This window comes from Pagrus major, chromosome 2 (assembly GCF_040436345.1).
Source record: "Pagrus major chromosome 2, Pma_NU_1.0".
Taxonomy (NCBI): Eukaryota; Metazoa; Chordata; class Actinopteri; order Spariformes; family Sparidae; genus Pagrus; species Pagrus major.
Genome location: NC_133216.1, coordinates 12084553 through 12112452, shown reverse-complemented (window position 1 = coordinate 12112452; position 27900 = coordinate 12084553). Strand labels below are relative to the sequence as shown.

At 39.7% G+C, this 27900-nt stretch overlaps 4 protein-coding genes across 4 annotated transcripts; 2 read left to right on the top strand and 2 right to left on the bottom strand.

Moving 5' to 3' along the window:
- The first annotated feature begins 1740 nt into the window (after positions 1–1740).
- LOC141012777 (extracellular calcium-sensing receptor-like) lies at positions 1741–6597 on the top strand. The gene is made up of 10 exons (XM_073486303.1): positions 1741–1949; positions 2229–2523; positions 2659–2745; positions 2898–3167; positions 3533–3739; positions 3827–4102; positions 4497–4724; positions 4817–4940; positions 5024–5920; positions 6446–6597. Exons 1-10 carry the CDS (start codon positions 1741–1743, stop codon positions 6595–6597), a joined length of 2745 nt encoding a protein of 914 aa, XP_073342404.1.
- A 1587-nt stretch (positions 6598–8184) lies between these two features.
- Positions 8185–12716, top strand: LOC141012769 (extracellular calcium-sensing receptor-like). Its single transcript, XM_073486293.1, has 9 exons — positions 8185–8375; positions 8644–8938; positions 9096–9182; positions 9362–9631; positions 9876–10082; positions 10169–10444; positions 11217–11444; positions 11537–11660; positions 11803–12716. The coding sequence occupies exons 1-9, from the start codon at positions 8266–8268 to the stop codon at positions 12714–12716; spliced, it is 2511 nt and encodes an 836-aa protein (XP_073342394.1). The 5' UTR covers positions 8185–8265.
- Positions 12717–15036: 2320 nt separating this feature from the next.
- Positions 15037–19237, bottom strand: LOC141012761 (extracellular calcium-sensing receptor-like). The gene is made up of 12 exons (XM_073486280.1): positions 18972–19237; positions 18607–18797; positions 18309–18400; positions 17837–18016; positions 17544–17732; positions 17213–17423; positions 16890–17086; positions 16555–16764; positions 16332–16455; positions 16041–16234; positions 15542–15823; positions 15037–15459 (listed from the first exon to the last, which is right to left on the bottom strand). Exons 1-12 carry the CDS (start codon positions 19235–19237, stop codon positions 15037–15039), a joined length of 2559 nt encoding a protein of 852 aa, XP_073342381.1.
- A 2969-nt stretch (positions 19238–22206) lies between these two features.
- On the bottom strand, positions 22207–27629 carry LOC141012753 (extracellular calcium-sensing receptor-like). The gene is made up of 11 exons (XM_073486268.1): positions 27364–27629; positions 26935–27146; positions 26676–26767; positions 25026–25205; positions 24720–24908; positions 24138–24599; positions 23759–23965; positions 23549–23672; positions 23193–23386; positions 22733–23014; positions 22207–22629 (listed from the first exon to the last, which is right to left on the bottom strand). The coding sequence occupies exons 1-11, from the start codon at positions 27627–27629 to the stop codon at positions 22207–22209; spliced, it is 2631 nt and encodes an 876-aa protein (XP_073342369.1).
- Positions 27630–27900: the final 271 nt, after the last annotated feature.

Genomic DNA, 27900 nt, shown 5'->3' with positions numbered 1-27900 from the left:
TTCTGTGTGAATTACACAGCGGTTCATCTTAACGCCAGCGCTGCTTGGCTCTGTGTGAACAACCAACAGCGGAGAATTGGCGAAACGCTGCTCCGGCGATAATGCGGCTTCTCTGTGTGAAAAGGGTTAGCGTCAGCTACAGCATTCACCACAGTAGAGCCACCACAGCACTCGGTAGCTTTTATTTTGGTACTTCCGGTGACAGGCAGTGTGAATTTGCATATTAGCTAAATATTTAGTTTCACCCGTGACATTTAGATTTAACATTTAGCATTTAGATTTAGATTTAGATTTAACATTTAGATTTAGATTGAGATTTAACATTTAGATTTAGATTTAGATTTAGATTGAGATTTAACATTTAGATTTAGATTTAGATTTAACATTTATATTTAACATTTAGATTTATATTTAACATTTAGATTTATATTTAACATTTAACATTTAGATTTAAATTTAACATTTAGATTTATATTCAACATTTATATTCACCATTTCGAATTAGATTTAACATTTAAGATTCAGATTTAATATTTAACATTTAGATTAAGATTTAACATTTAGATTTAACATTGACATTATATTTCTACAAGAGAATTAAATATCACAAAGTTCACAAATATTGCTGTAAATCTGGTCAAAAGTAATATTAAAAAATTCACATACGTTTTTTTAATAGGGTTTGGTGCTTAATGTGTCAAAAAGTTGCTGTTTATTTTCAATCGGCGCCCCATAGGGTCTTGGTAGGCCAGAGGAAATCCAAGAGTGAGTGGAGGAAGAAAAGTGAAATAGAGAAACAAATTAGATCTCTGGGGATGACGAGCAAAAAACACACTAGAAGCACTTATAGGCACGAGAGTTACACTGGGGGACCATATGTCGTGTCTGTTATAATCTTGCAGCTAATGGAGAGGAGACCAGGGCTTTTATCCTGGTGCTGATTGCCTCAATGTGCTGCAGGTGTGGAACAGGTATCAGCTCTGGCCAGCAGCTCAACAGCACCTCTGAAACACGAACAAACACAGAACGCCAAAAAAGCCACAAAATAGTCCAAATACAAGATAGGCTTAGTCATATGAAACACAATAGACCTATACCTTCAATAATGTAGCCCATAATGACATGACAAGACAGAAAAATATTTTTCTATGCCTTTTTACTATAGTCCAGAGGACAAGGAATGTATGGGTATATGTGATTCAAGTAAAAACCTGTTAATTAAAGTGCGCTCAGAGTATTAGGCTTCATCGTTAGGCCTACAAAATATGGCTCATTTCAGTCAAACAGTGTCTTTTTTTTTTCGGTGGCGGAAGGTCGCGGTCATGTTCGGTGTGGATGGATTCTTAATAAAACAACACTAAACGCTTCAATTTAGTTGTTAACGCGGATTGTAACGCATTATGTGACAATACTGTGGATATATATTACTGAAAATTACTAGTAACACGTTACAGTATATTACTCTGTTACCGCTAAAAGAAATATATTACTGTAACACGTTGGAAAATAGATGGGAAGACATAATGTTCCACCACTTGTCTTAGTATGCTCAAAATCAATCTGAAATTACAATAATTTTAGGCCCTGCCTCGACTCTTGCTTATAGCCCATTGGGTGGTGCTTAAGATTAAACAATGCTGCAAGTCAATAAAACAGGTTGACAGTAATAAAGCTGACAGGAGAGGGATGAACAGGAAGAAAGTCATGTGGGGATTTTTAGATATTAAATTGCTCTCGCTCATGTTTTTCATGTTGTTGTATTCCTACTTCTCTTCTGCAGTGTCCTCCCCTCTTTATTCCTCCTCCTGTCGGTTACAGGGACAGTTTCATCTAAATAAGTTGCACAAGGCAGGAGATGTGGTTTTAGGTGGGATATTTCAGGTCCACTTCTTCTCTGTGTTTCCTGACCTGTCTTTTACCTCAGAGCCACCACAGCCTACCTGCCATGGGTAAGTCTCTCAGGGAAGTGGCAAAAGCAAAAACTGGGAAATCAATTCCATGAGTCATATATATTTCTGCAAATCAAATATCACTCTGAAATAATTAGATTTTACATGTATGCCATTTTAAACATGTTCCTACAATTGTATCTATTTATTTACTGTAAATAATTGTTGATATTCAACTGTCACAATTGTTTGTAACATTTGTACTTGTGCAATGTGTTCATGTTGTCACAGTTATTGTATGTTGTATTTTTCAATAGTTAATAGTGGTATTTGTGTTAGTTTTGATGTTGTAGGATTTAGGAGGGCCGAGACCATGGCCTTTGCTATTGATGAGATCAACAAAAACACCAAGCTGCTACCTAATGTGACTCTGGGATACAGTCTTTATGATCATTGTGTCAAACTGGGGATTGCATTTCGTGCAGGATTATCCGCAGTCAGTGGTCAAGAGAAGCAGTTTATATTAGATGACACCTGTGCAGGAACCCCTCCAGTCATAGGGATTGTGGGTGATTCTTCTTCTACTCATTCTATTGCCATCTCCTCTGTCTTAGGTTTGTACAGAGTACCTATGGTAAGTTTGCCAATTTGCCTTCTATTAATTATATTGGACTATTTTGATATTATCTCAGATTTCATGTCACTTGTAAACCTGGAGTTGGAAAAGTCTTTGAATGTTTTCAGGATGTACAGTCTGTGTCTTTCACAGGTGAGTTATTTTGCCACATGTTCCTGTCTGAGTGACCGGCAAAAGTTTCCATCCTTCTTTAGGACAATCCCAAGTGATGCTTTCCAGGTGACCATCCATCAGTATAAAAGCATGTGCAGTTAAACATTCACAAGAAAAACATCTCTACACTGCAAAAACAGTTATATTCCTTGAACTGCAATAACTAAATATGATCCAATGGGAAACATTTTTAGCATGTAATCTCTGCATTCACTTAGGTGCAGGCTATGATTCAGATACTGAAGCGTTTTGGCTGGAGTTGGGCAGGTCTGCTGGTCAGTGATGATGACTATGGACTCCACGCTGCTCAATCCTTCCAATCTGACCTGGCTCAGTCTGGTGGAGGTTGTCTTGCCTACTTAGAGGTGTTGCCATGGGACAATGACCCAGCTGAACTAAGGAGGATTGTGGATTTGATGAAGAAATCCACAGCTCGTGTGGTCATTGTGTTTGCACATGAGAGTTACATGATTAACCTCATGGAAGAGGTTGGGATTGAACTACAGCCTAAATTATATGTCTTATTTTTTTTTAATTTATCAAACTGAAAGATTTAAGTTGCAATAACATATTGGACTGTGACAAATATATTAATTGAACAGGTTACACCTCTTTTTGTTCAAGCCCTGTTAGCAGGGTTTTAGAGTACGATCAGTTACTTAGACAAATTACACAAAACTGTGGTTATGATGGTATGCATCACTTTGTTCATAAAATACTGTGTAAAACACAGGATTGCATCTGTGTATGAAAAAGTAAGACATCACTTGTGTGTACTGTGTACAATTCAGAAGACTAGACAATACTTTAGTGACATGGCATTGTGGAGTTATATATTTTATTTGACACACAGGTGGTGAGGCAGAATGTGACAGGCCTGCAGTGGATGGCCAGTGAAGCCTGGACAGCTTCTACTGTCCTCCAGACCCCTGACCTCATGCTGTACCTGGCTGGCACACTGGGCATTGCCATCCGTCGAGGAGAAATACCAGGCTTCAGGGAATTCCTCCTACAAATGCTTCCTGACATACACCACAACAACAGCTATGGAAATAGTATGGTGAGAGTTTAACTGTGCAATCTGATCTGGTAATTGCAAGAATAATATATAGTCATCATTTATAAGACTGTTTTGAATATATTTCAGGTAAACCAGTTTTGGGAATTCACATTTCAATGTAGATTCACACCACCTCCAGCAGGTTGGATGGAGGCTGGGGGAACATTATGTACAGGACAGGAAAATCTAGAGGATGTGGAGACTGAGTTGTTAGACGTTTCCAATCTCAGGCCAGAGTATAATGTGTACAAGGCTGTGTATGCTCTGGCCTATGCCCTTGATGACATGCTGCAGTGTGAGCCAGGGAAAGGGCCTTTCAGCGGGCACAGCTGTGGCAATTTGAAAGAACTGGAGCCATGGCAGGTGTGATATCAGTTTACACTTCACCTGTTACACGACTAAATCATAGGGTTTTCATGTTTCTTGTAAAGTGGTACTACTATTGTAATGTGCCGAACAAATAGTGAGAGTAAATAACCTACTACTGGGGGACGTCAGTGTTAAATATTATTAGCTCAGTGATAGGTTCTTGTTTTGATATGTTCATAAGTTTAGTATGCAGTTTGATAATTGAATTCAGGGTACCCCCATGTTTACCATGATCAGACAGAAACATTTTACCCTCAACAACATAGTCAAGTAGTGCTAGAATAGGTGAGGAAATACAAAATAATACAGGAGGGTCAGACATCCCATTAATTGCTTTTGGTCTTTGAGGTTTAATCTGTCCTCTTTGGATTTTCATCTCTCTATGTAGCTAGTGTATTACTTGGAAAAAGTCAACTTCACTACAACATTTGGTGATCAAGTGTCATTTGATGAGAATGGTGATGCCTTAGCAATCTATGACGTCATGAACTGGCTGTGGCTCCCTGATGGAAGAACTGAAGTTCAGAATGTGGGTGAGGTCAAGAGGTCGGCTTCCAAAGGTGAAGAATTCACAATTGATGAAGACAAAATCTTCTGGAACTTTGAATCAAAAAAGGTTATATCTGATTTATCAAACACACCATGGATAACTCAGTATAGCAGTGAAAAGTAATGGAGAATAACAGATACTTATTTTTCTCCCTATAGCCACCCCGCTCAGTGTGCAGTGAAAGCTGTCCTCCAGGTACACGCATGGCCAGAAAGAAAGGGGAACCTGTGTGCTGTTTTGACTGCATCCATTGTTCTGAGGGGGAAATCAGCAATAAAACTGGTTGGTTTTTAACTTTAATCATTGCAGTTTTGAGACATAATATAAACATATAGAGTATCTCAAGTCTGCTCCTTTTCTCATAGATGCCATGGGGTGCACCAGCTGTCCTGAGGACTTCTGGTCCAGCCCCCAGCGTGACCACTGTGTTCCTAAGAAAACAGAGTTTCTCTCCTACCATGAGCCTCTGGGTATTGGCTTGACAGTTGCCTCCTTGCTGGGCACATGTATGTGTGCTGTTGTCATGGGCATCTTTATTTATCATCGTAGCACACCCATAGTACGTGCCAACAATTCAGAACTGAGTTTCCAGTTACTGCTGTCTCTCAAGTTATGTTTTCTGTGTTCACTGCTGTTTATTGGTCGTCCCAGACTGTGGACATGCCAGCTGAGACATGCAGCATTTGGGATCAGCTTTGTGCTTTGTGTCTCATGTATTTTAGTAAAAACCATGGTGGTTCTGGCTGTGTTCAAGGCCTCCAAGCCAGGAGGGGGAGCCAGCCTGAAGTGGTTTGGTGTTTTGCAGCAGAGAGGAACAGTTATTGTTCTCACTTCTATTCAGGCAGCAATCTGCACTGCTTGGCTTGTATCTGCCTCCCCAACTCCTCATAAAAACACTCAATACTACAGTGATAAGATAGTTTATGAGTGTGCAGTTGGGTCCACAGTTGGTTTTGCAGTGTTACTGGGCTACATTGGCTCATTGGCTTCCCTCAGTTTTCTAATTGCATTCATAGCAAGGAATCTTCCAGATAGTTTCAATGAGGCCAAACTCATCACTTTCAGTATGCTGATCTTCTGTGCTGTGTGGGTGGCCTTTGTCCCTGCATATGTCAGCTCACCAGGCAAATATGCAGATGCAGTGGAGGTATTTGCCATCCTGGCCTCCAGTTTTGGCCTCTTGCTGGCACTCTTTGGACCCAAATGTTACATAATCCTTCTCAGACCAGAGAGAAACACAAAGAAAGCAATCATGGGTCGAGGTACGAGCAAGTCATAAGAACTGCACTTAATTACAGGAGACTGAATCAGTACTTCTTCTGTATACACTACAGATATAAAAGCAAAAAAGTATGTTGTGGCAATGACTAGCAATGGCACTGTCACAAGCTGAACGTGCTCTGCTTTATACCATAGAACTAGAGTTACAACGTATAACCTTTGCTATATTTAATAATTCATTCATTCTCAAATAACTTAATGACTGCACTTTAATCTCTGAGGAGTAGCTGTGCAGATGGATGAAATGTTTCTCATTCAAGAAAGAGTTCAGTGGCAGGACAAAAATCTCTTCCACCAGCATTCAAGTTTTGATCTGAAATTCTACTGCCAGCTGCTGATGAAGTGAATGGGATGAAATCGGATCATCATCAAATGATCTGCTGGAATGTTCTGGGGCTCTTTCATCTCAGCTCCCAGATTTTGAGGACAAATTCATTACTTTCAGCTTACTGATCTTCTGTGCTGTGTGAGTGGCCTTTTTGTCCCTGCTTATGTCAGCTCACCAGGCAAATATGCAGATACAGTGGAGGTATTTGCCATCCTGGCCTCCAGTTTTGGTCTCTTTGTGGCACTGTTTGGACCCAAATGTTACATAATCCTGCTGAGACCAGAGAGGAACACAAAGAAGGCAATCATGGGTCGGGAAATCCAGGCCTAGTAACTGCACTTATCTTCATGAGACAGAATGAAACTTTTTTCGAAATACAATAAAAAAAAAACATATGCAAACTTCACTTATTTTAACTCAATCACGCAAGTTAACTTACATTATGTATGCTCTCTTATGTCACATACATGTGCATATGCAGCAGAGGTATTTGCAGTCCTGGTGTAGGCGTAGGTACGTAGGAAACTCATGTCATGTACATGACGTAAAGGATTTAACCCACAAGGATATGAAATGAATATGAAATGTCTTACAGCTTGGAAAAAGTTATTCTACGGCGTCTTATATTAAGATGGATGGGATTTCATTGGTGTTGAGATGAAAGACTGTTGTATTTAACATAGTCTCACGTTCTTGCTGGGTCATTTGTTGTTCATTATGATAAAACTGTGCCCTAAGTCAAACTTCATCAGTCCACATCTGGTCACTGCTTCATACATCCCTCGTAGGCTGATGTTCTCCACAGTTTTCAGGAGGTTGTAGATACAAACATATAGCCACATGCATCCACAATGCTCAGACTACTCACATACATCAGGTGATGCTATATCCTCTTGCCACTTTTCATGCCATGTAATTTAGACCTACATTTGGCTGGAAATGCTTGTCAGAAGTATCAAATTGTACTTGACCAGCCGAAGAAGGTGTGTGTCAACTAGCAAATATGTGATTTCTCTCTAATATATGGTAAAATTCTGTGGCGATGTGTTACAAATTAGCTCTAAGAAAGTCTAATCATGACAGAACATGTAGAAAATAAAGATGTTTGTATATATATTGATGTACAGTTCTGCTGTAATGTGTTGCAATTTTTTTTTATTTTGCGGTACTGTTCTATTGTAATGTGTGACAATTTGTTTTCTAAAAAGGGTCTACCAGGTAGGAAATAAAGATGTTTTTTTTTTTTTAATTTATTTTGCAGTCCCATTCTGTTGTGATGTTTTGCAGTAACCTCAAAGATGGTCTATTAAGGTGCTAATACTGAAAAATAACATTTTTGGCAGCTTCCAAAGCCTAATCTTACTGAGTTATAGCTCTCAATCAAACAGACAGTACAAAGAAAAAATGCATCACAAGCCATATTGTTTCACCAAATGTCTTAGTGTGCTCTAAATCAAACTCAAATGAAATTAATGTAATATGTTTTAAGCCCTGCCCCTACTTCTGCTTATACCCTATTGGGTGATGCAAAAGATTAAACAATGCTGCAATACAGTATATTACTCTGTTACTGCTAAAAGAAATATATTACTGTAACACGTTGCTTTTGAAACGCGTTACCCCAAACACTGTTGTCTGTTGTCATGAAAAAGACAAAATAGATGGGAAGACATAATGTTCCACCACTTGTCTTAGTATGCTCAAAATCAATCTGAAATTAAAAATAATTCTAGGCCCTGCCCCTACTTTTGCTTATACCCCATTGGGTGGTGCTTTAGATCAAACAATGCTGCAAGTCAATAAAAGAGGTTGACAGCAATAAAACTGACTGGGCTCAGGAGAGGGATGAACAGGAGGAAAGTCATGTGGAGATTTTTAGATATTAAATTGCTCTCGCTCATGTATTTCATGTTGTTGTATTCCTACTTCTCTTCTGCTGTGTCCTCCCCTCTTTATTCCTCATCCTGCCAGTTACAGGGACAGTTTCATCTAAATGAGATGCACAAAGCAGGAGATGTGGTTCTAGGTGGGCTGTTTGAGATCCACTTCTTCTCTGTTTTTCCTGACCTGTCTTTTACCTCAGAGCCACAACAGCCTACCTGCTATGGGTGAGTTTATCAGGGAAGCAGCAAATACTTGAAGCTGGGGAAAATCTGTTGCATACGTAAAATGGTTTTCTGCAAATTAAATATTAATCTGGAAGAATGAGATTTAGCATTTATGCTTTTTTAAAGAAATTACTTTTTAAAAATAGTTTTAAACAAGTATTTTAATAACTGTTAAGATTCAACTGGCTTAATTGTTTTCAATAGCTGTAGTTGTCAGATATTGTGTCATGTATTTCTCTTTTATAAACGTTGGCATTTTTTTTTTTAGTTTTGACATTCCAGGGTTCAGGGCTGCCATGACTATGACCTTTGCAATTGATGAGATCAACAGAAACTCCAAGCTGCTCCCTAATGTGACTCTGGGATACAGTCTTTATGATAACTGTGTCAAACTACAGATAGGATTTCGTGCGGCAATGTCCCTCATCAGTGGTCAAGAAGAGCAGTTTATATTAGACAAGACTTGTGTAGGAACCCCTCCAGTCATAGGGATTGTGGGTGATTCTTCTTCTACAAGCTCTATTGCCATCTCCTCCGTCATAGGTTCATACAGAGTACCAATGGTAAGTTTTCCACTTTGCCATCCAATAACTTTTGTGGCTCATTTTGATTTGATTTCAAATTTAACGTCAGTTATAAACATGCCTACAACATTAAAAAATGAAAGAGCTGGAAAAGGCTTTGAGTGTTTTTAGGATGTACAGTCTGTGTCGTCCACAGGTGAGTTATTTTGCCACATGTTCCTGTCTGAGTGACCGGCAGAAGTTTCCATCCTTCTTTAGGACAATCCCAAGTGATGCTTTCCAGGTGACCATCCATCAGCAAAATGAACATGCATAAAAAAGTTGCTCAGAAAGAACGTCCCTTCACTACATCAAAAAATATAATCTTTGAAAAGTAATAATTATACATGATTCATTGAGAAACATGTTTAGCATGTTTTCCAATTTTCTGTGCATTAATCCCTTCACTCTTTACTCACTTAGGTGCAGGCTATGATCCAGATTTTGAACCACTTTGGCTGGACTTGGGCAGGTCTGCTGGTCAGTGATGATGACTATGGACTCCACGCTGCTCGATCCTTCCAATCTGACTTTGTTCGGTCTGGTGGAGGTTGTCTGGCCTACGTTGAGATCTTACCCTGGGAAAATGACCGAGCTGAACTAAGGAGGATCGTGGATGTGATGAAGAAATCCACAGCTCGTGTGGTCATTGGGTTTGCACATGAGAGTCACATGATTAACCTCATGGAAGAGGTTGGGCTTGAAATAAAACTTAGATATGACACAATTTAATTCCACAACTTAATGTTTTAATTGTCAAACTGAGAGAATCAGTTTACAACAACATATTGCATGCATCACTTTGCTCATAATACTCTGTAAAACACAGGATTGCACCTGTGTATCAGTGACTAAGACAACCATATAAACTGCATATAATAAGGCATTACTTAAGTGGTATAGCAGAATTCATTTATATAGTTGGTTCAATACACAGGTGGTGAGGCAGAATGTGACAGGTCTGCAGTGGATTGCCAGTGAAGCTTGGACAGCAGCTGCTGTGTTTCAGACCCCCCACCTCATACCGTACCTAGCTGGCACACTGGGCATTGCCATTCGTCGAGGAGAAATACCAGGGCTCAGGGAATTCCTGCTACAAATACGTCCTAACCTAAACCACAACAACAGCTATAGAAACAGCATAGTGAGAGTTTAACTTTATAATGTGATGACAAAGTCTAAGAATAATATCATGTTTTTATTTCTGTTTATATGTGGGTTGCATTGCAGGTGAAACTGTTTTGGGAATACACATTTCAGTGTAGATTTGCACCACCTCCAGCAGGTTGGGTGGAAACTGAAGGAGTATTATGTACAGGACAGGAAGATTTAGAGGATGTGGAGACTGAGTTGCTGGACACTTCAAACCTCAGGCCAGAGTATAATGTGTACAAAGCTGTGTATGCTCTGGCCTATGCCCTTGATGACATGCTGCAGTGTGAGCCAGGGAGAGGGCCTTTCAGCGGGCACAGCTGTGCTACTTTACAACGACTGGAGCCATGGCAGGTGTGATATCAGTTCATAAGATTTAATCCGATTTTTCCTACTGCTGGGTAATAGCAGTGGATAGTATTATCTGGTCAGAGATAACAATATCCTGTCAACAGCACGGACATACCAAAGCCCTAAGAGGCATGTGAGAAAAGAAAATTGTTGTGATGAAGTCTGAACTAAATTGTTTTCTCTTCTACGTTTAAGAACAGGTGAAAAGGGGTTTTGCCAGGATAATCTTTCTTAGTTCCTTAATCTTTGACAAGTAGGGGTAAAAGTTTGGCTATGTGAAAAATATTTTTGTTATGACCAAATCTGAAGTGTTTGTTTTTGTAATACTCATGTTGGCCACAAGAGGTTGAACTCCACCAATACACCATGATCTAAAATGAAACTCAAAGCATTCATATTTCATTCTAGCTGAGCTTTAATTTCTCCATGCACTCTAAACACAAGGTACACATATTGTTCATCGCAAGTTATGTAACTTTACTTTCATGCCTTTTGTTTGATGCTGAAACTCACCTGGAAGAAAACACGAATGCCTTCAAAGACATCGAAAAAATGGATCACTAGAATTTCTTACTTGCCTCTCAGTGCTTCTGCAGACGTGTGACTTCACTTTAAAGGAAAGATTTTGTTGGATATGTTAATGTATACATCTGTTCATGAGTAAAATCCACAGTTCGACAATTGAATACTTTTCATGGTGGTCATATAGAAATATTTTTTAATCTATACTCTATATCTGAATCTTTCTCTCTCTCCCTTATTCTGATATTCATAGTTAGTGTACTACTTGCAAAAGGTCAACTTCACCACACCATTTGGTGATCAAGTCTCATTTGATGAGAATGGTGATGCCTTACCGATATATGATATCATGAACTGGCTGTGGCTCCCTGATGGAAGAACTAAACTGCAGAATGTGGGTGAGGTCAAGAGGTCGGCTTCCAAAGGTGAAGAACTCACAATTGATGAAGACAAAATCTTCTGGAACTTTGAATCAAATCAGGTTATATCTGATTTTTCAGACACACCATGTATAACTCATTATAGCAGTGTTAAGTAGTATATAATAACAGATACTTATTTTTATCCCTATAGCCACCCCACTCAGTGTGCAGTGAAAGCTGTCCTCCAGGTACCCGTATGGCCAGAAAGAAAGGAGAACCAGTGTGCTGTTTTGACTGCATCCCTTGTTCTGAGGGGAAGATCAGTAATGAGACTGGTTGGTATTTAGTTTCAAACACTGTAGTGTGGAAATATACATATATCTCAAAACTTTAACTTAAACTTTTTAACTTTAACCATTGCAGTTGTGAGACACAATATAAACACATAGAGTATCAGGTCTGTTCCTTTTCTCATAGATGCCATGGAGTGCACCACCTGTCCTGAGGACTTCTGGTCCAGCCCCCAGCGTGACCGCTGTGTTCCTAAGAAAACAGAGTTTCTCTCCTACCATGAGCCTCTGGGTATCTGCTTGACAGCAACTTCTTTGCTGGGCACATGTATGTGTGCTGTTGTCCTGGGCATTTTTATCTGTCATCACAGCACACCCATAGTACGTGCCAACAATTCAGAACTGAGTTTCCAGTTACTGCTGTCGCTTAAGTTATGTTTCCTGTGTTCACTGCTGTTTATTGGTCGCCCCAGACTGTGGACATGCCAGCTGAGACATGCAGCATTTGGGATCAGCTTTGTGCTTTGTGTCTCATGTATTTTGGTAAAAACCATGGTGGTTCTGGCTGTGTTCAAGGCCTCCAAGCCAGGAGGTGGAGCCAGCCTGAAGTGGTTTGGTGTTTTGCAGCAGAGGGGGACAGTTATTGTTCTCACTTCTATTCAGGCCGCAATCTGCACTGCTTGGCTTGTATCTGCCTCCCCAACTCCTCATAAAAACACTCAATACAACAATGATAAGATCGTTTTTGAGTGTGCAGTTGGGTCCACGGTTGGTTTTGCTGTGTTACTGAGCTATATTGGCTCATTGGCCTCCCTCAGTTTTCTGATTGCATTTATAGCAAGGAATCTTCCAGATACTTTCAATGAGGCCAAACTCATCACTTTCAGCATGCTGATCTTCTGTGCTGTGTGGGTGGCCTTTGTCCCTGCATATGTCAGCTCACCAGGCAAATATGCAGATGCAGTGGAGGTATTTGCCATCCTGGCTTCCAGTTTTGGTCTCTTGGTGGCACTGTTTGGACCCAAATGTTACATAATCCTGCTGAGGCCAGAGAGGAACACAAAGAAAGCAATCATGGGTCGAGGTACGAGCAAGTCATAAGAACTGCACTTAATTACAGCAGACAGAATCAGTACTTCTTCTGTATACACTACAGATATACAAGCAAAGAAGTAAAAGTATGTTGTGGCAATGACTAGCAATGGCACTGTCACAAGCTGAACGTGCTCTGCTTTACACCATAGAACTAGAGTTACAACATATAACTTTTGCTATATTTAATAATTCATTTATTCTCAAATAACTCAATGACTGCACTTTAATCTCTGAGGAATAGCTGTGCAGATGGATGAAATGTTTCTCATTCAAGAAAGAGTTCAGTGGCAGGACAAAAATCTCTTCCACCAGCATTCAAGTTTTGATCTGAAATTCTACTGCCAGCTGCTGATGAAGTGAATGGGATGAAATCGGATCATCATCAAATGATCTGCTGGAATGTTCTGGGGCTCTTTTATCTCAACTCAATTCACTACCAGATTTTTCCAAATGAGTTCTGACTTTTTGTCAGAAAGTCAGAATTCTGTGAAAAAGGTCAGAGCTCAAAATGTTTTTACTGTGGCCCTATCCTCTTCCATAGTTTTGCTGTATGAGAAAAGACAATGAAAGACCCTATGATTGTATTTTTAATGAACATTACAGTCCCAGTCACTCAGAATTGGAGGCACTTTGGCTGCCAGCCGGCTGGGATTCAGTTTCCAGACATTTTCCAGCTAAGTTCCACAGTAAACATGCCCATTCAAGCCTCATGCACTCAATTTCAGGGTGTCACCACGAGATGGCACTTTCTTCACACAAACATATTAGTACATACACTGCTAAGTGATGGCCCACTGTGAAATGCAGTCATGTTTCTTTGTTTTGGCATTGTACAGTATGTTTCCCAAACTTACAGTAGCTGCTGAAACTTCAATGATGTTTGCCGCCCGTCTAGTCAGTGTCAGTGGTTAACATAGATTTTACCCTCACGTTTCACCTTGATGTTAAAGAATAATAAACACTCCGTCTGAAAGTGTCACATATTTATTGTGCATCAACTCGGTCTAGCTGTTTATTGGAGGTAGGCCATATATTGTAAACATTTAGCGAGATATTGAAACCAAATGCTCTTTGTTTCATGGCTACACCTTTTCATCAAATGTAAATATTCTTGATGCCTTGTGCATAACTTTAAAAAAACCCAAATTCAGCCTGAAAGCGGCAAAAGGCACTGCAATAATATCTCTAATCAGTATCAGTGTCTGTTTCCTTTTTAAGTTTTTATGTATGCTTTATAGAATAATTGCAGTGAATCAGGATTTGGTTGGATTAGTTAGAGTTTTTAATCATTGAGGGTGATTGCAAGGAGTCATCCAGGAACCTGTACTACAAGGTGAAGGCCTTTGTTTTGAAAAGCCTTGGATTGTGAAGTAATGCACATTAAGTAGAAGCTCTATTGACATTATTAGACACAGTAATGACCATGTGTTGTTTTGATAACACAAATATATTCAATGTGTATGATTTCAGGATAAATGAAAATTAACCTGAATGAACAGCAAGTTTCTGAACATGTCTATGTTTCCGTGGTGTTGGAAAATGAGCCAATAATATACTTTTTTTCTTCAAATTTTAACACTCTGATGATTTAGATTTTTATTATAGATGTTTACTTTATAAAGTTAGCCTCTCAAACCAACTGATTCAAACAAACTGACAATATACATACAATAATGATAGCTAATAAGAGCATTAAATGTGTGGAGTAAGTATCTACATGAGCCCACAAACCATGGAAATAACTGTATCCTGACCGGTTCTTCTTTCTTTTTTTCTTACTCAGATCTGTTTTGTTTTGTTCCTCTTTGTTTAAATTTGTTCTCTCAGATGTCCACTTTAAACTTTTTTTACTTGGTAACCCTGCTCCATTTTTGTTCTGTACAAATTGCAGCACTTCATATTGTGTTGTGTGTTCTGTTTTTGCATGTATGTTATTATGTTGCAGTACACTGAGCACTAATGGCCACTATACTTAATAGTATTTGTCTTCCTATATTGATCCCAATGTAAGCATGTGTGAGGTACAGATACTAATTATTTTCATTGATAAAAACCTTCAGTGTAAATTCATGGTACAATCTGTGGAGAAAAGAGTGTTTTTTAAATGACTGAATGGTCCTTTAAATAACAAAGATAATAATTTTATATGAATGCCTGAATTTTTAATGCACAGTTGATACACTATTAGCAAAAACAGTATAATTCTATGGTATTTCCTATTTTTGGGGAATCAAAATAATAAAACAACTTTTCTCATTCCAGTATGCAGTACTGAATAAATGCAGTAAATGCATGCAAATTGACAAGTCATGTTAATTTATCCAAGCTATCTGGCCATCAAATTTTTCTTAGTGTTTTTCTCAGGTCTCAAAAGAATAATGAAACATTTGGGGGCAAAAATACAGAGCAGTAAACCATAACTGGAGGCCAGGATTGCGAAAATTTCCACAGCGACAACATACTTCCCAGGAGAGCTAACATAAGCAGGGACAAAGGCCACCCAGACAGCACAGAATATCAGCATGCTGAAGGTGATCAGTTTGGCCTCATTGAAGTTGTCAGGGAGTTTCCGAGCAAGAAAGGCCAGGAGGAGGCAGGTGCAGGCCAGCAGGCCGATGTAGCCCAGAACCAGAGAGAAGCCCACCACAGAGGCCATGGCACACTCCAGGGTGATCTTTGACCCTTGGAAACCCAGATCAGGTCGAGGCACTGGAGGGCTGAGGGACAGCCATATGGCACAGATGATAACCTGAATTAAATAAAATGCAACTGAATTGATTTAAAATATAGTACACCAACACTTACGTGAAACTTGCACACATCTGTAGTACCTGTATACAAGTGAGAATGCAGACACTTCCTCTCTGTTGACCTGGACCAAACCACTTAATCAAGGCTCTAGCACCAGGCCGAGCTGAGCGAAACGCTGCCAGAACAACTATGGTCTTGACTTGGAGGCAGGAAACACAAAGTACAAAGCTGATCCCAAAGGCTGCCTGCTGGAACCGACAGGACCAGACTGATGGACGACCGATGAAGACCAGTGAGCACAGGAAGCAGAGCTTCAGAGACACAAGAAGCAGGAAGCTCAGTTCGGAATTGTTGGCTCGAACCTGCACAGGAGAAATCATGTTAAAAAAAGGCAAGCACATTAACAGACAAACGGGGAATAATTCAGATTAACCTTGTATTTTGTTCAGTAATGTAGTCCACTTTAGCTTGTAGGAAAAAAATGCCATGTTAGGGAATTCAATTAAATGGATCTTACCATATCATTAAGAAAATACAACTGCACAGTTTAGTTTTGTTAACATTACTTTGGATTCTTACCATAGGCGTTTGACGATAGCAAACAAACACCACAAACACAGCTGTTGTCGCTGCAGCACCAGACACAGCTGCAGTGGTCAGAGTAATGCCCAATGTTTCATTAAAGGAAAGAAAGTCCAACTGACGAGGGACACAAGCAGTTTGTTCAATGTTGGACCAGAACTCAGAAGGACAACGCTCACAGTGAAGAGAACCTGGAAGATTAACAAGAGAAGAAAGGGAATGAAAATAAACCACATTGGGGAAAATGAAAGTTGCCATCATCAGTTGTTGTTGGAGTGATTTCCTCACCAGTTGTATTGCTAATCTCCCCTTCAGCACATAGGATACAGTCAAAGCAGCAGAGAGGTTCTCCTTTCCTGTTGGCCTTTCGGGTACCTGGGGGGCAGCTCTCACTGCACACTGAAACAGGAACCTAAACAAAAAGCCAATTAACATTCAATTAGATAATTTTGTGAGTTGACAGAGATATTCATTTCAACAGCAGGTTGACACAACTTGTTGATGTGACTACCTGATTGGTTCCTGTGCTCCACTGAATAGCTGACTCATTAAGGTGGAGGTCAAACCCGTCCACACGACCAATCAAAACAAGTTTAAGTGACCCTTCAGGGGTGTTCTGCCAGTTGACGAGGTCGTACTTTGCTGGAATGTCGGCACCTTGGAAATAAAACATTTCTCCTTGTGGTGTGGTGACGTTCACTTTGTTCAAGTGCTGCAACAGCTGAAACCATCAAAATATTGACACACTGTTTTTGGAGTATGATTCTCATGAAAATTTGACAGAAGTTTAAAATCATTGGTTGTTAAAGAATAGATTTCCCTCTTCAGGATGATAATTGTATTTACCTCTCTGGGTTTGATGTGTTTTGGAGAGGAGCAAGTGGAGCTGTTTTTTCCAGGAGGGCTGTCTCTGTTGGGGCAGGAGAGAAGGCTGTGGAGGGCGTGGGCAGCAGCATAAACAGCCAGGTACACATTATATGTCACCCTTAGCTGAGAGGTGTCAGTGAAGGGATGCTGCACTCCCTCCAGGGACTCTGTCCCACTGCACGGTGGTAGAGAGGCTTTCCAAAGAGATCTATTGGCAAGTGAACTAGGAATATTTAACGGATGGCTAGATTTGAGGGATGAAGAGAAATATGAAGAGAGCGGTGTGACCCCAGGAGTGCATCCAAACTCATTTTCCCAGAACTCTTTTAAAAACTCGTCATCAGGACGATGAATTGGGTGCAAACTTCTGAGATAATTTGCAAATCCAGGTATAGGTGAACTTCCAATGGCCACACCAAGAACACCACTTGCCACCTCAGAAGTGACAAGATTTTGGAGGAGATTGCCACTGGTGCTCCAAGCCTCACTGGCCAGAAACTGTCTGTCTGTCACCTGGTGAGAGCAACATGACATGATCATCATCAAGTTAGAAAAGTTTTTTTAAAAAGCCACATTGTCTGTCAAAATATTGGATAATATCCAGATTGCCTTTTGATAGATTCAGTTGCTCACATTTATTTTGGCGAGCTGCAGGAACAGTTCCCTCACGTCTGTATACCAGCTAAAGACCAGAATCACTCTTGCAGTCGAGGCCTGAATCCGGACTGCTGCTCGTCTGGCGTCACTCACAATGTTTTCCCTTTGGAGAGTCTCCACAAATGCCAGACACACTCCTTTCCCCTGAGTCTCCTCCTGAAATACCTGACATATACAGTTGAAAGGAGCAAAACGATTAGATGAATGAAATGCATTTATGTAGCTTATTATAAAATGTTCTCAACAGTGTACATTACAAATAGAAACACCTTTACTGCCACGTGGCCATAATCATTGTTTGCTACCACTGCTCCGATCCAGGTCCAGTTGAAGCGAATGGCAAGCTGAGCAATGGCTCGGGCTTGGTAGATATCACTGGGGATGGTCCTGAAGAAGTTAGGAAACTGGCGCCTGTCACTTAGACAGGGGCAGCTCGACAGGTAGCTAATCTGAAAGATTAAATAATTAAGATAATCGGTTAATTTTATTGAAATAAAAAACAGTCTTTAAAAAAGCAGATGACTTTCATCCAGAATTTGTGTCTTCGTCTTCAAAAATTGTTTTTCTGTCCTTAGAAGAGACGCCTCACTGCAGTTTAGAGGAAAATCAGAGGAAAATTAAAAGAGTGCTTCATATAAAACACAATGAATTAAAGATGGCAGCATCTACCTGAAAATAAGGATTAAAAGTTACAGTATATGTTACAGTTACAGTTAATGCAGTATGCAAAACAAAACTTACTACAGGCACAGAGAGTGGCCCCAGGATTCTGGAGAGTATCTGGCTTGTTACGGATGAAGCGCCACCAATGATCAAGGGAACAGGGTGATCACCTGATGACAGTGTGAAAGTTTTGTTACATGACAAATAATTTCTACAGAAAGTTTTAAAAAAAGAGATCTCTCTTTTACACAGCTTTGCATTTGTTTCACTGTCATCATTTCATTTGGTAAAGGACACAGTATGATATAGATGCACAACAAGCTACCTCTCCTTGTTAAGATTCCCTCTCCATACCCAGCAGAATAATCTGTAAAACCTTCTGAATTACAGCTGGTGCTGTCTCCTCCAACCAGTGACAGTGCTGCCTGGAGAGCCCAAGGCGGTCGACCACAGCTATCAAAAATATGGTACCCCAGCTTCACACCTGGTAGCAGCATAGTACTATTATTGATTTCCTCCACCGCAAACACAGCAGCATATATATACTGCAGTGGAACACGTTCGAAACTGAGACCACAGGAGAAAAGAAACAAGAGAAATATCAGTCAAACTTCTGATTGATTCTGTAAAGCCACCAGTACTTGTGTAGATTTTGAAGTTTATGATGCAAAGATACAAACTGCTGTTATATCATTGTCATTCTGCAATAATCACAGTTAATAGTGCAGTTCAGATTGTTACCCGGTGCAAGGTTTGTAGTGCGGCAACTGAGTGAAATCGTGGTCTATAGCTGGAGGATGGTAATGAAGACTAAAGAGCCCTCCGATCACTACATCTCCATCTCGGAACAGACCCTGGTTGCTGGGTGTACCCCACTGAGAACAAGTCACAGTCTGAACTACCTGCAGTCCCACCCTGAGCCCCAGCTGTCTGCCCACAAGCCCTACAAGGAGCAGGGATGGAGCTGAGGGATGCCACAGAGTGAAGAGCCAGGAGAACCAAGACATGGATACAGCTGTTCTGGACACTTTGAATTTATACTCAGCTGGGTAACTTGTATCTCATAGGCAATACATTCAACATCTATAAACAGTTCCTCTGATGAAAGTCAAATCAGATCAAATACAGTACAAAAAAGTTGGTGTTTTTGCTTTAAAACATCCACCTGTGGAGAGAAAAACAACAATTTGAAGTTCAAAACATATATTTTCAAACACATAACTTGGGTCAGGCACTGACTAACAAAACCATAACACCCCCCCCTCCTTCTCCTCAGAACAGTCCAACTATTAATGTGGGTATTTATAATAGATGTAAGGCCTTTTTGCAAGCAAGTTAACATGATGGCACGTGCACACAACCCCACATCACTCCTCTCAAGAGTAACAGAAAAACAACAACAGCTTGATTACAAATGCTTATTGTTGATTAGGTAGGTGGTGGAGGTGATCAGTGGATGCCATATGTAAGTGCAAGTCAATCCTTTTTCTTGTCTGAATGATCAAACACATGTTTATATATGTATATATATATATATATATATATATATATATATATATATATATATATATATATACACATATATATATATATATATATATACATACAGGTCTGCCTCATTTACAACAGATCCTGCTACCTTCGGTGTTTCAGTGAAACAGCACAAATGATCATTCCAAGCAAAAAGAACCAAAGCTTATAAAATGAAGGAAGAAAACCATACAGGTAACCTCTTTTTGAAGAGGTATGAGTAAGGCTGGCATACAAACATGTCATCAAAACTGCTATAAACTTTAATGTGATTTTATGACTGCAGTCATTAAATGACAAATGACACATGAAATACAGTTCGAGTGCAGAGTTGTAGCTGTTGTTAAGATCTCTGCCATGAGAACATGAAATTAGTTAAGGGGAAAGGATTAGCATCCTAAATTACAAATGATCACTTTCAGACCATTGTTAACAGTTATAGAGGGTCACATCAAGACTGTTTGTTCTCTCCAGTTTGATTTACATTACCATTAGGACATTGACTTGTATACAGAATCCAGATATCTTCCCAATTAATAATAAAAACACGAATCATACAATTTATTTGTATGCTGAGGAAAGCTTACACTCAATTGAATATAACTTCTCTATACCTAGAGCGTTATTTGTGTTTGAGCTCTTTCTTGGTCAAAATGTGTTGAGAATTTTGGCTTTCAACATGGCAAAAACACAGAATTGGTAATGTATTGAGGGCCACTGAGATGGTCCAGTGATGGGCCCTGCCCAGATCTACTTTTCTCCTATTACATGTCATGTACTCGCTTTCCTACATAAATATATGCGGAACATATTCGCAACTATCGACATCATCCTCTTTCTCGCAGGTGCTGATGGCTCCTTTACTGACACTACCCAACTCTCACTTGTTCCACCCCCATTATCACAACTGAGGTGCCCTTGAGCAAGGCACTTATCCCCGACTGCTCCAGTATGGCTGCTCAGTGGCCAACAGATCAGACTGTGGTTGTACTGGACAGCTTCCCGGTGTGAGTGTGTAACTAAGAATATCGCTCTCAGTGAACTCTCCCTAAAAAAAAGAAAAAAGATAGGAACAACTTACTTTCTTTGCTGACGGAAAAAAGCTGATAATTTTAATATTATTTGGGTCGGAAGCCCTCACCAGCTCTTGTTTATCTCCTTTCTGGAACCCTGATTTATGTGCAGGTCCTGGTATAACAAGGAAATTCACTCACACAAACTACTGGTTAGTTTAGAACAGTACCTTTTGCAGGTTATGTGTCCAGCTGCCACATGACCTGAGAAATTAAACAGGCGACATTTTACCAAAGCAACAATAAATAAAACGTTTATTTTTGTTGTTTTGATGAGTAACAGTGAGTATTTTGGTTCAAAATAAAATGTTGTCATCATTGCTTGTATTTAGGATAAAAATTATTACTGCTGGCCCCCCTACAGGCTGGACCCCAGAAAGCGTTCCCCCTTTCCCCCCCTTTGGGTGGCCCTGGGTATTATGGTACATAGGCTATTTAGGAATAGAAAAATACTCCAATCTCCATCTGGTTAAGGTCAGATATTCTGAGGGTATTCACAAGATTAGGCAGGATGTTAAACAGGATGATTCCTGTTCCCTTTCTGTGTAATATTGAGGCACTAAACAGCTTGATCTGGAGGGGTAAAAGGGTTAGGGTTAGGATACAGATCTGTGTTCAATAACTGCCTAAACATGATGATAATTTACTGCTTTAAAATATTGATTTCATTATTATTATGGGCACTTTGAATGAGACTACTGCAAATTTGGTTAGATCCTGGGGCCTGACTGAACAGGATGTGATTTAGCCAGTATAGGTTCAAGTCCTCCAAACCAGCTTTATCTTTCCTCGGGCTACATAATTTTAGATCCAGTTCATATATGGAAACAGTGCAACAATTACCTCCCCAATAAGGGCAATTCTTTACATTTTTATAAAATTCAATTTGATATAAATCCCTTTCAGAACTCTGATTCTCTCAGAACATAAAATACATTTTTCAACTGTTGCATCACAAAACAAAACACAACCTTGGATCTTACTTTTATTCATGTTTATTTGTCTTATGCTGTACAAGGCTTGTTATATTAGTAACTGTTGTGAAAACTGAAGTAAAATATAGTATATGGTTTAAAGTTTGATTTGTTGAAAAACAATACAAAATATTTGTTTTTTGGATCAATAAAAAAAAACATTTTGGTTGTCTGTGTGAATAAACCTAATATTATGTTGTCTAAAAAAGCTGATGGTAGCAGAAATTCATCAGTTATGACTACTCTGATAAAAATGACTATATATAGATACTATATTAATGAAATAAATGGATGCAGATTGATAGGCATATAAGAGCTTAATACATTGGCTTTAATGTATTTTCTAAATTAATATCACTCTCATTTTTTATGTTACATCATGCATTGTTAATGTTTTAGCTATCTGGCCATGAGGTGTTTCTTGGTGTTTTTCTCAGGTCTCAAAAGAATAATGAAACACTTTGGAGCAAACATACAGAGCAGTAAACCATAGCTGGATGCCAGGATTGCAAAAATCTCTACGGCAACTGCATATTTGCCAGGAGAGCTAACGTAAGCAGGGACAAAGGCCACCCAGACAGCACAGAATATCAGCATGCTGAAGGTGATCAGTTTGGCCTCATTGAAGTTGTCAGGGAGTTTCCGAGCAAGAAAGGCCAAGAGGAGACTGGTGCAGGCCAGCAGGCCGATGTAGCCCAGAACCAGAGAGAAGCCCACCACAGAGGCCATGGCACACATTAGGGTGACCTGTAATCCTGGGATGTCCAAGTCAGCTTGGGGCACTGGAGGACTCAGTGAAAGCCAAATAATACAGATGATAACCTTAATGAAAACATTGCACAATGTCAGGCTAATGTATATAATGATATAATATTTTGAAAAATATAGCAGTTTTGTTCATAAAAAGTGCATGTGCAACTCTGACCTGTATACAGGTAAAGAGGCCAACACTTCCTCTCTGTTGGCCCGGACCAAACCATTTCATCAAGGCTGCGGCACCAGGGCGAGCTGAGCGAAATGCTGCCAGAACAACTATGGTCTTGACTTGGAGGCAGGAAACACAAAGTACAAAGCTGATCCCAAAGGCTGCCTGCTGGAAACGACAGGCCCAGACTGATGGACGACCGATGAAGACCAGTGAGCAAAGGAAGCAGAGCTTCAGAGACACAAGAAGCAGGAAGCTCAGTTCTGAATTGTTGGCTCGAACCTTAGAATGAGAATTGAAAAGACAAGCACATTTAACCCAAAATGTATTAATTTAGATTATTTTAAACAAATATTTACGTTATATACAGTAATGCAGAATTAATTTCTGCCAGAATAAACCAAAATTGAGTTGTCAAAAATGTTCAGTGTGTCATTATTGCATTACCCTGGATCCTTACCATAGGTGTTTGACGATATAAAATAAACACCACAAACACAGCTGTTGTCACTGCAGCACCAGACACAGCTGCAGTGGTCAGAGTAATGCCCAATGTTTCATTAAAGGAAAGGAAGTCCAGCTGACGAGGGACACAAGCAGATTGTTCAACGTTGGACCAGAACTCAGAAGGACAACGCTCACAGTGAAGAGAACCTGAGAGAAAGACACGCAAAAGCCATAAATAAACTTAAACGGGGAACAGAGATGACCTGAAAAGCATCAAGGTTGTTGCATATTAGAATGTTGTACTATTGCTATTGTAGCACTGGCTGAATAAAATGTTTAAGGGACCATCTTATGTCTTGATTTCCTCACCAGTTGTATTGCTAATCTCCCCTTCAGCACATGGGATACAGTCAAAGCAGCAGAGAGGTTCTCCTTTCCTGTTGGCCTTTCGGGTACCTGGGGGGCAGCTCTCACTGCACACTGAAACAGGAACCTAAACAAAAACCCAATTATTATTTGTTTTCATGTGAATTGACAGAAACATTTCAACAGCAGGTTGACACAACTTGATGTGATTACCTGATTGGATCCTGTGCTCCACTGTATAGCTGACTCATTAAGGTGGAGGTCAAACCCGTCCACACGACCAATCAAAACAAGTTTAACACCCTCAGGGGTGTTCTGCCAGTTGACGAGGTCGTACTTTGCTGGAATGTCGGCACCTTGGAAATATAACAGTTCACCCTGTGGTGTGGTGAAATTCACGTTGTTCAAGTGCTGCAACAGCTGAAACCATCAAATGTTGAAATAGTTGACATTTTACTCAAAAGTAGATGAACAGTACTTTGTTTTAATGTCCCCAATACAACTATCAATCCCCTGGAAATTTGTAAACATGGGTTGTGAAAGTTTAAAATGCCTCTCATGGGAGTTTTGAAATAAACATATTTGTGTTTACCTCTCTGGGTTTGATGTGTTTTGGAGAGGCGCAAGTGGAGCTGTTGTTTCCACGAGGGCTGTCTCTGTTGGGGCAGGAGAGGAGGCTGTGGAGGGCGTGGGCTGCAGCATAAACAGCCAGGTACACATTATATGTCACCCTTAGCTGAGAGGTGTCAGTAAAAAAAATCTGCACTCTCTCCAGGGACTCTGTCCCACTGCAGGCTGGTAGAGAAGTCTTTTGAAGCAATCTGTTTGCCGCAGGACTACAGCCAAACTCATTTTCCCAGAATTCTTTTAAAAAGGTATCGTCATGACGACTAGATGGCTTCAAATTCCTGAGATAACTATCAAATCCAGGTATAGGTGAACTTCGTATGGCCACACCAAGAACACCACTTGCCACTTTAGAAGAGACAAGATTTTGGAGGAGATTGCCACTGGTGCTCCAAGCCTCACTGGCCAGAAACTGTCTGTCTGTCACCTGGTGAGAGCAACATGACATGATCATCATCAAGTTAGAAAAGTTTTTTTAAAAAGCCACATTGTCTGTCAAAATATTGGATAATATCCAGATTGCCTTTTGATAGATTCAGTTGCTCACATTTATTTTGGCGAGCTGCAGGAACAGTTCCCTCACGTCTGTATACCAGCTAAAGACCAGAATCACTCTTGCAGTCGAGGCCTGAATCCGGACTGCTGCTCGTCTGGCGTCACTCACGATGTTTTCCCTTTGGAGAGTCTCCACAAATGCCAGACACACTCCTTTCCCCTGAGTCTCCTCCTGAAATACCTGACATATACAGTTGAAAGGAGCAAAAAGATTAAATGATTGAAAAGTATTAAAATATTGTATCTTGTATGGCATAACTTTTCTTCTATTTCTATTTCTACAACAAAATGGAAACACCTTTACTGCCATGTGGCCATAATCGTTGTTTGCTACCACTGCTCCGATCCAGGTCCAGTTGAAGCGAATGGCAAGCTGAGCAATGGCTCGGGCTTGATAGATATCACTGGCCATTGTCCTGAAGAAGTTAGGAAACTGGCGCCTGTCACTTAGACAAGGGCAGCTAGCAGTGTAGCTTACCTAAAAGACAAGAAACATACATACATACATACATACATACATGAATACATGTATGCATTAATGTGTTTAAATAACTTTATATACTGCTGGGTGGCTTAACCTATAATAATATAACCTAACTACAACCTTAGATTATTGTTAAAAAAATATATGAATAAATTAAGTAAAGTAACCAGTAGGGCTAACGCTAACTAAACTAACAAAAGCTTTACATTAATGTAGTGGGATGAAAGTGTTATATTTGCCACTGAGATGTAATGGGGTAGAAAAATATGGTTCAGGTTTATACGGTATCTATGCCGAGTATGATTTTGTGAGGGACCCTGCAATTGAATGAATGGGCGTGTTTACAGTAGAATCTAGGCACACACCCAGGAGGAGGGGGGACTCCCAGTGTCTGGGAATCAGGCAGTTGGATAAAACAATCATAAAGATTGTAGTAATTTAATTTTCACCCAGGGGTTATGTTGTCTACTCTGAGAAGACAGTTTAGGAAATACACAAAAAGTTCTGTCCTTGACAGGATTTAAAATCATAGAAATATGAAATTAATCATCTTGTTTTAAAAGTGTTTTTAGTATTTTCAACCATTTAATTCGTGGTATATATGTACAATCTAGTATATGTCTTGTATGCCTTAATTCATCAGGAAATCTTGAAACTGAGTAATGTAGTGGTGAAATAATCTACATTAAAGTAGAGTGAAGCTGCATACCATAATCGTTCACAAAAAAGTATCAGCATAATCATAATCATTCACACTTACATTTTTCTCGTCCCTTTGCCATCAGTTTGTCAGTGTGCTAACATTAAGAAAGCAAAAAATCACCGAGCAGTCTCCAATTATGTTAAATCTTTGAACACCTACTTATTACTAGACCAAACCAGCCTATTTAAAGATTTCCTGTCAAGTCAATTTATCTTGCTACATGGATAGACATTTCACCAGTATTAAGACATTTTCTTCTCACATTTAGTGTTTGTTTCTTGTATTTCAGCTTTACTTTTCAGTTAATTTTACTTTCAGGACAGCAAAAATCTATTATACTTAACATAAGACACAATCACTTATAAAGTAGCATTCAGAGATATAAATGGGACTTCTTTTTAAACAATTTTGCACTTGTCCAATTGACAGGTTTTATTTTCTTATTACAAGCAAAAACAACTTGTATTCATTGTATTTTACTTATTTAAGTACAGTTAGTGTCAATTTTCCAGTGAACCTATGCTTCCAGTAAAAGCACATGAAAAGAAAAAATAAATGAGCCACTATTTACGCACCAAAGTCCATCAAAGTGCGTTGAAAACACTATAAATGTTATGTTTAACGGTAAATGTTAAACCAAAGAGTGTCTCACAAAGTGAAAATCTGATTTTAACATTCTGAGTGAAAAACTTTTCTTATTTCAATTCCAACTCTCCTTAAAAACAAACACCAATAACTTTGGGGATGTTGATGGAACTCACTAAAGGCACAGAGAGTGGCCCCAGGACTCTGCAGAGTATCTTGGCTGCTATAGATGAGGAACCGCCAATGATCAAAGGAACAGGCCGATCACCTGATGACATTATGAGATATAATGAAAGTCATTTGTTAAATCAAAATAGTGCTTGGTTCTGTTAGCCGTGTTCATGCTGTCCACATTGCATTCACTTGTTATTAATAGAGAAGAATGTACAACAGTTCCATGTGAACTTGATTTAGTACCTCTCCTTTCTCCAATGCCCTCAGAGTAGTCTGGCTGGGCTGCTGAATTACAACTGGTGCTGTCTCCTCCAACCAGTGACATTGCTGCCTGCATAGCCCAAGGGTGCAGGGAACAACTATCACGAATGTGGTAGCCCAGCTTCACACCTGGTAGCAAGTTTGTACTATGATTGATTTCTTCCAGTGCAAACATCATAGCATATATGTACTGTAACGGGAGATTTTGCAGACTGAAATGAAGATGAAAAGGAAAGGGATGAGAGAAATATCAGTAAAAATGTGTTAAGCTGCTTTCTAATAATCTGTAAGTAATATAGGTAATCAATTTGTATCATCATTGGATAAGCAATTAAAACAACATCTTTGTAACTTTTTAACAACAAAATTAGCATGTGTTAAACATATGCATACAGTATTCACAGTCAACAATGCAGTTCAGAGTTTTACCTGGTGCAAGGTTTGTAGTCTGGCAGCTGGGTGAAGTCGTGGGCTGTAGATGGAGTCTTGTGGTAAAGACTAAAGAGCCCACCAATAACTACATCTCCATCCTGGAACAGACCCTGGTTGCTCGGTGAACCCAAACGAGAACAAGTCACTGTCTGAACCACCTGCAACCCCACCCTAAGCCCCAGCTGTCTGCCCACAAGCCCCACAAGAAGCAGGGATGGGGCTGAGGGGTGCCACAGAGTGAAGAGCCAGGAGAACGAAGACATGGTTGCAGCCGTTCTGGACACTTTAAATATGTACAGTACACTCAGTTAGACAACTTAGCATTGGTATTACATATACAGATAAGAGGTGCAATAAACAGTCAACGGTTCCTAAAATAAAAATATCAACTTCTAATAAATTCTTATCAACACAGCAGGAGAAAGTTAATATCTTAGCCATAGACATCCACCTGTAAACCAAATTATATTAATGACAGATCCAACTTGCACTACTAACATATCTACAGTATGACATACCCCCCTCCTGCTCTGC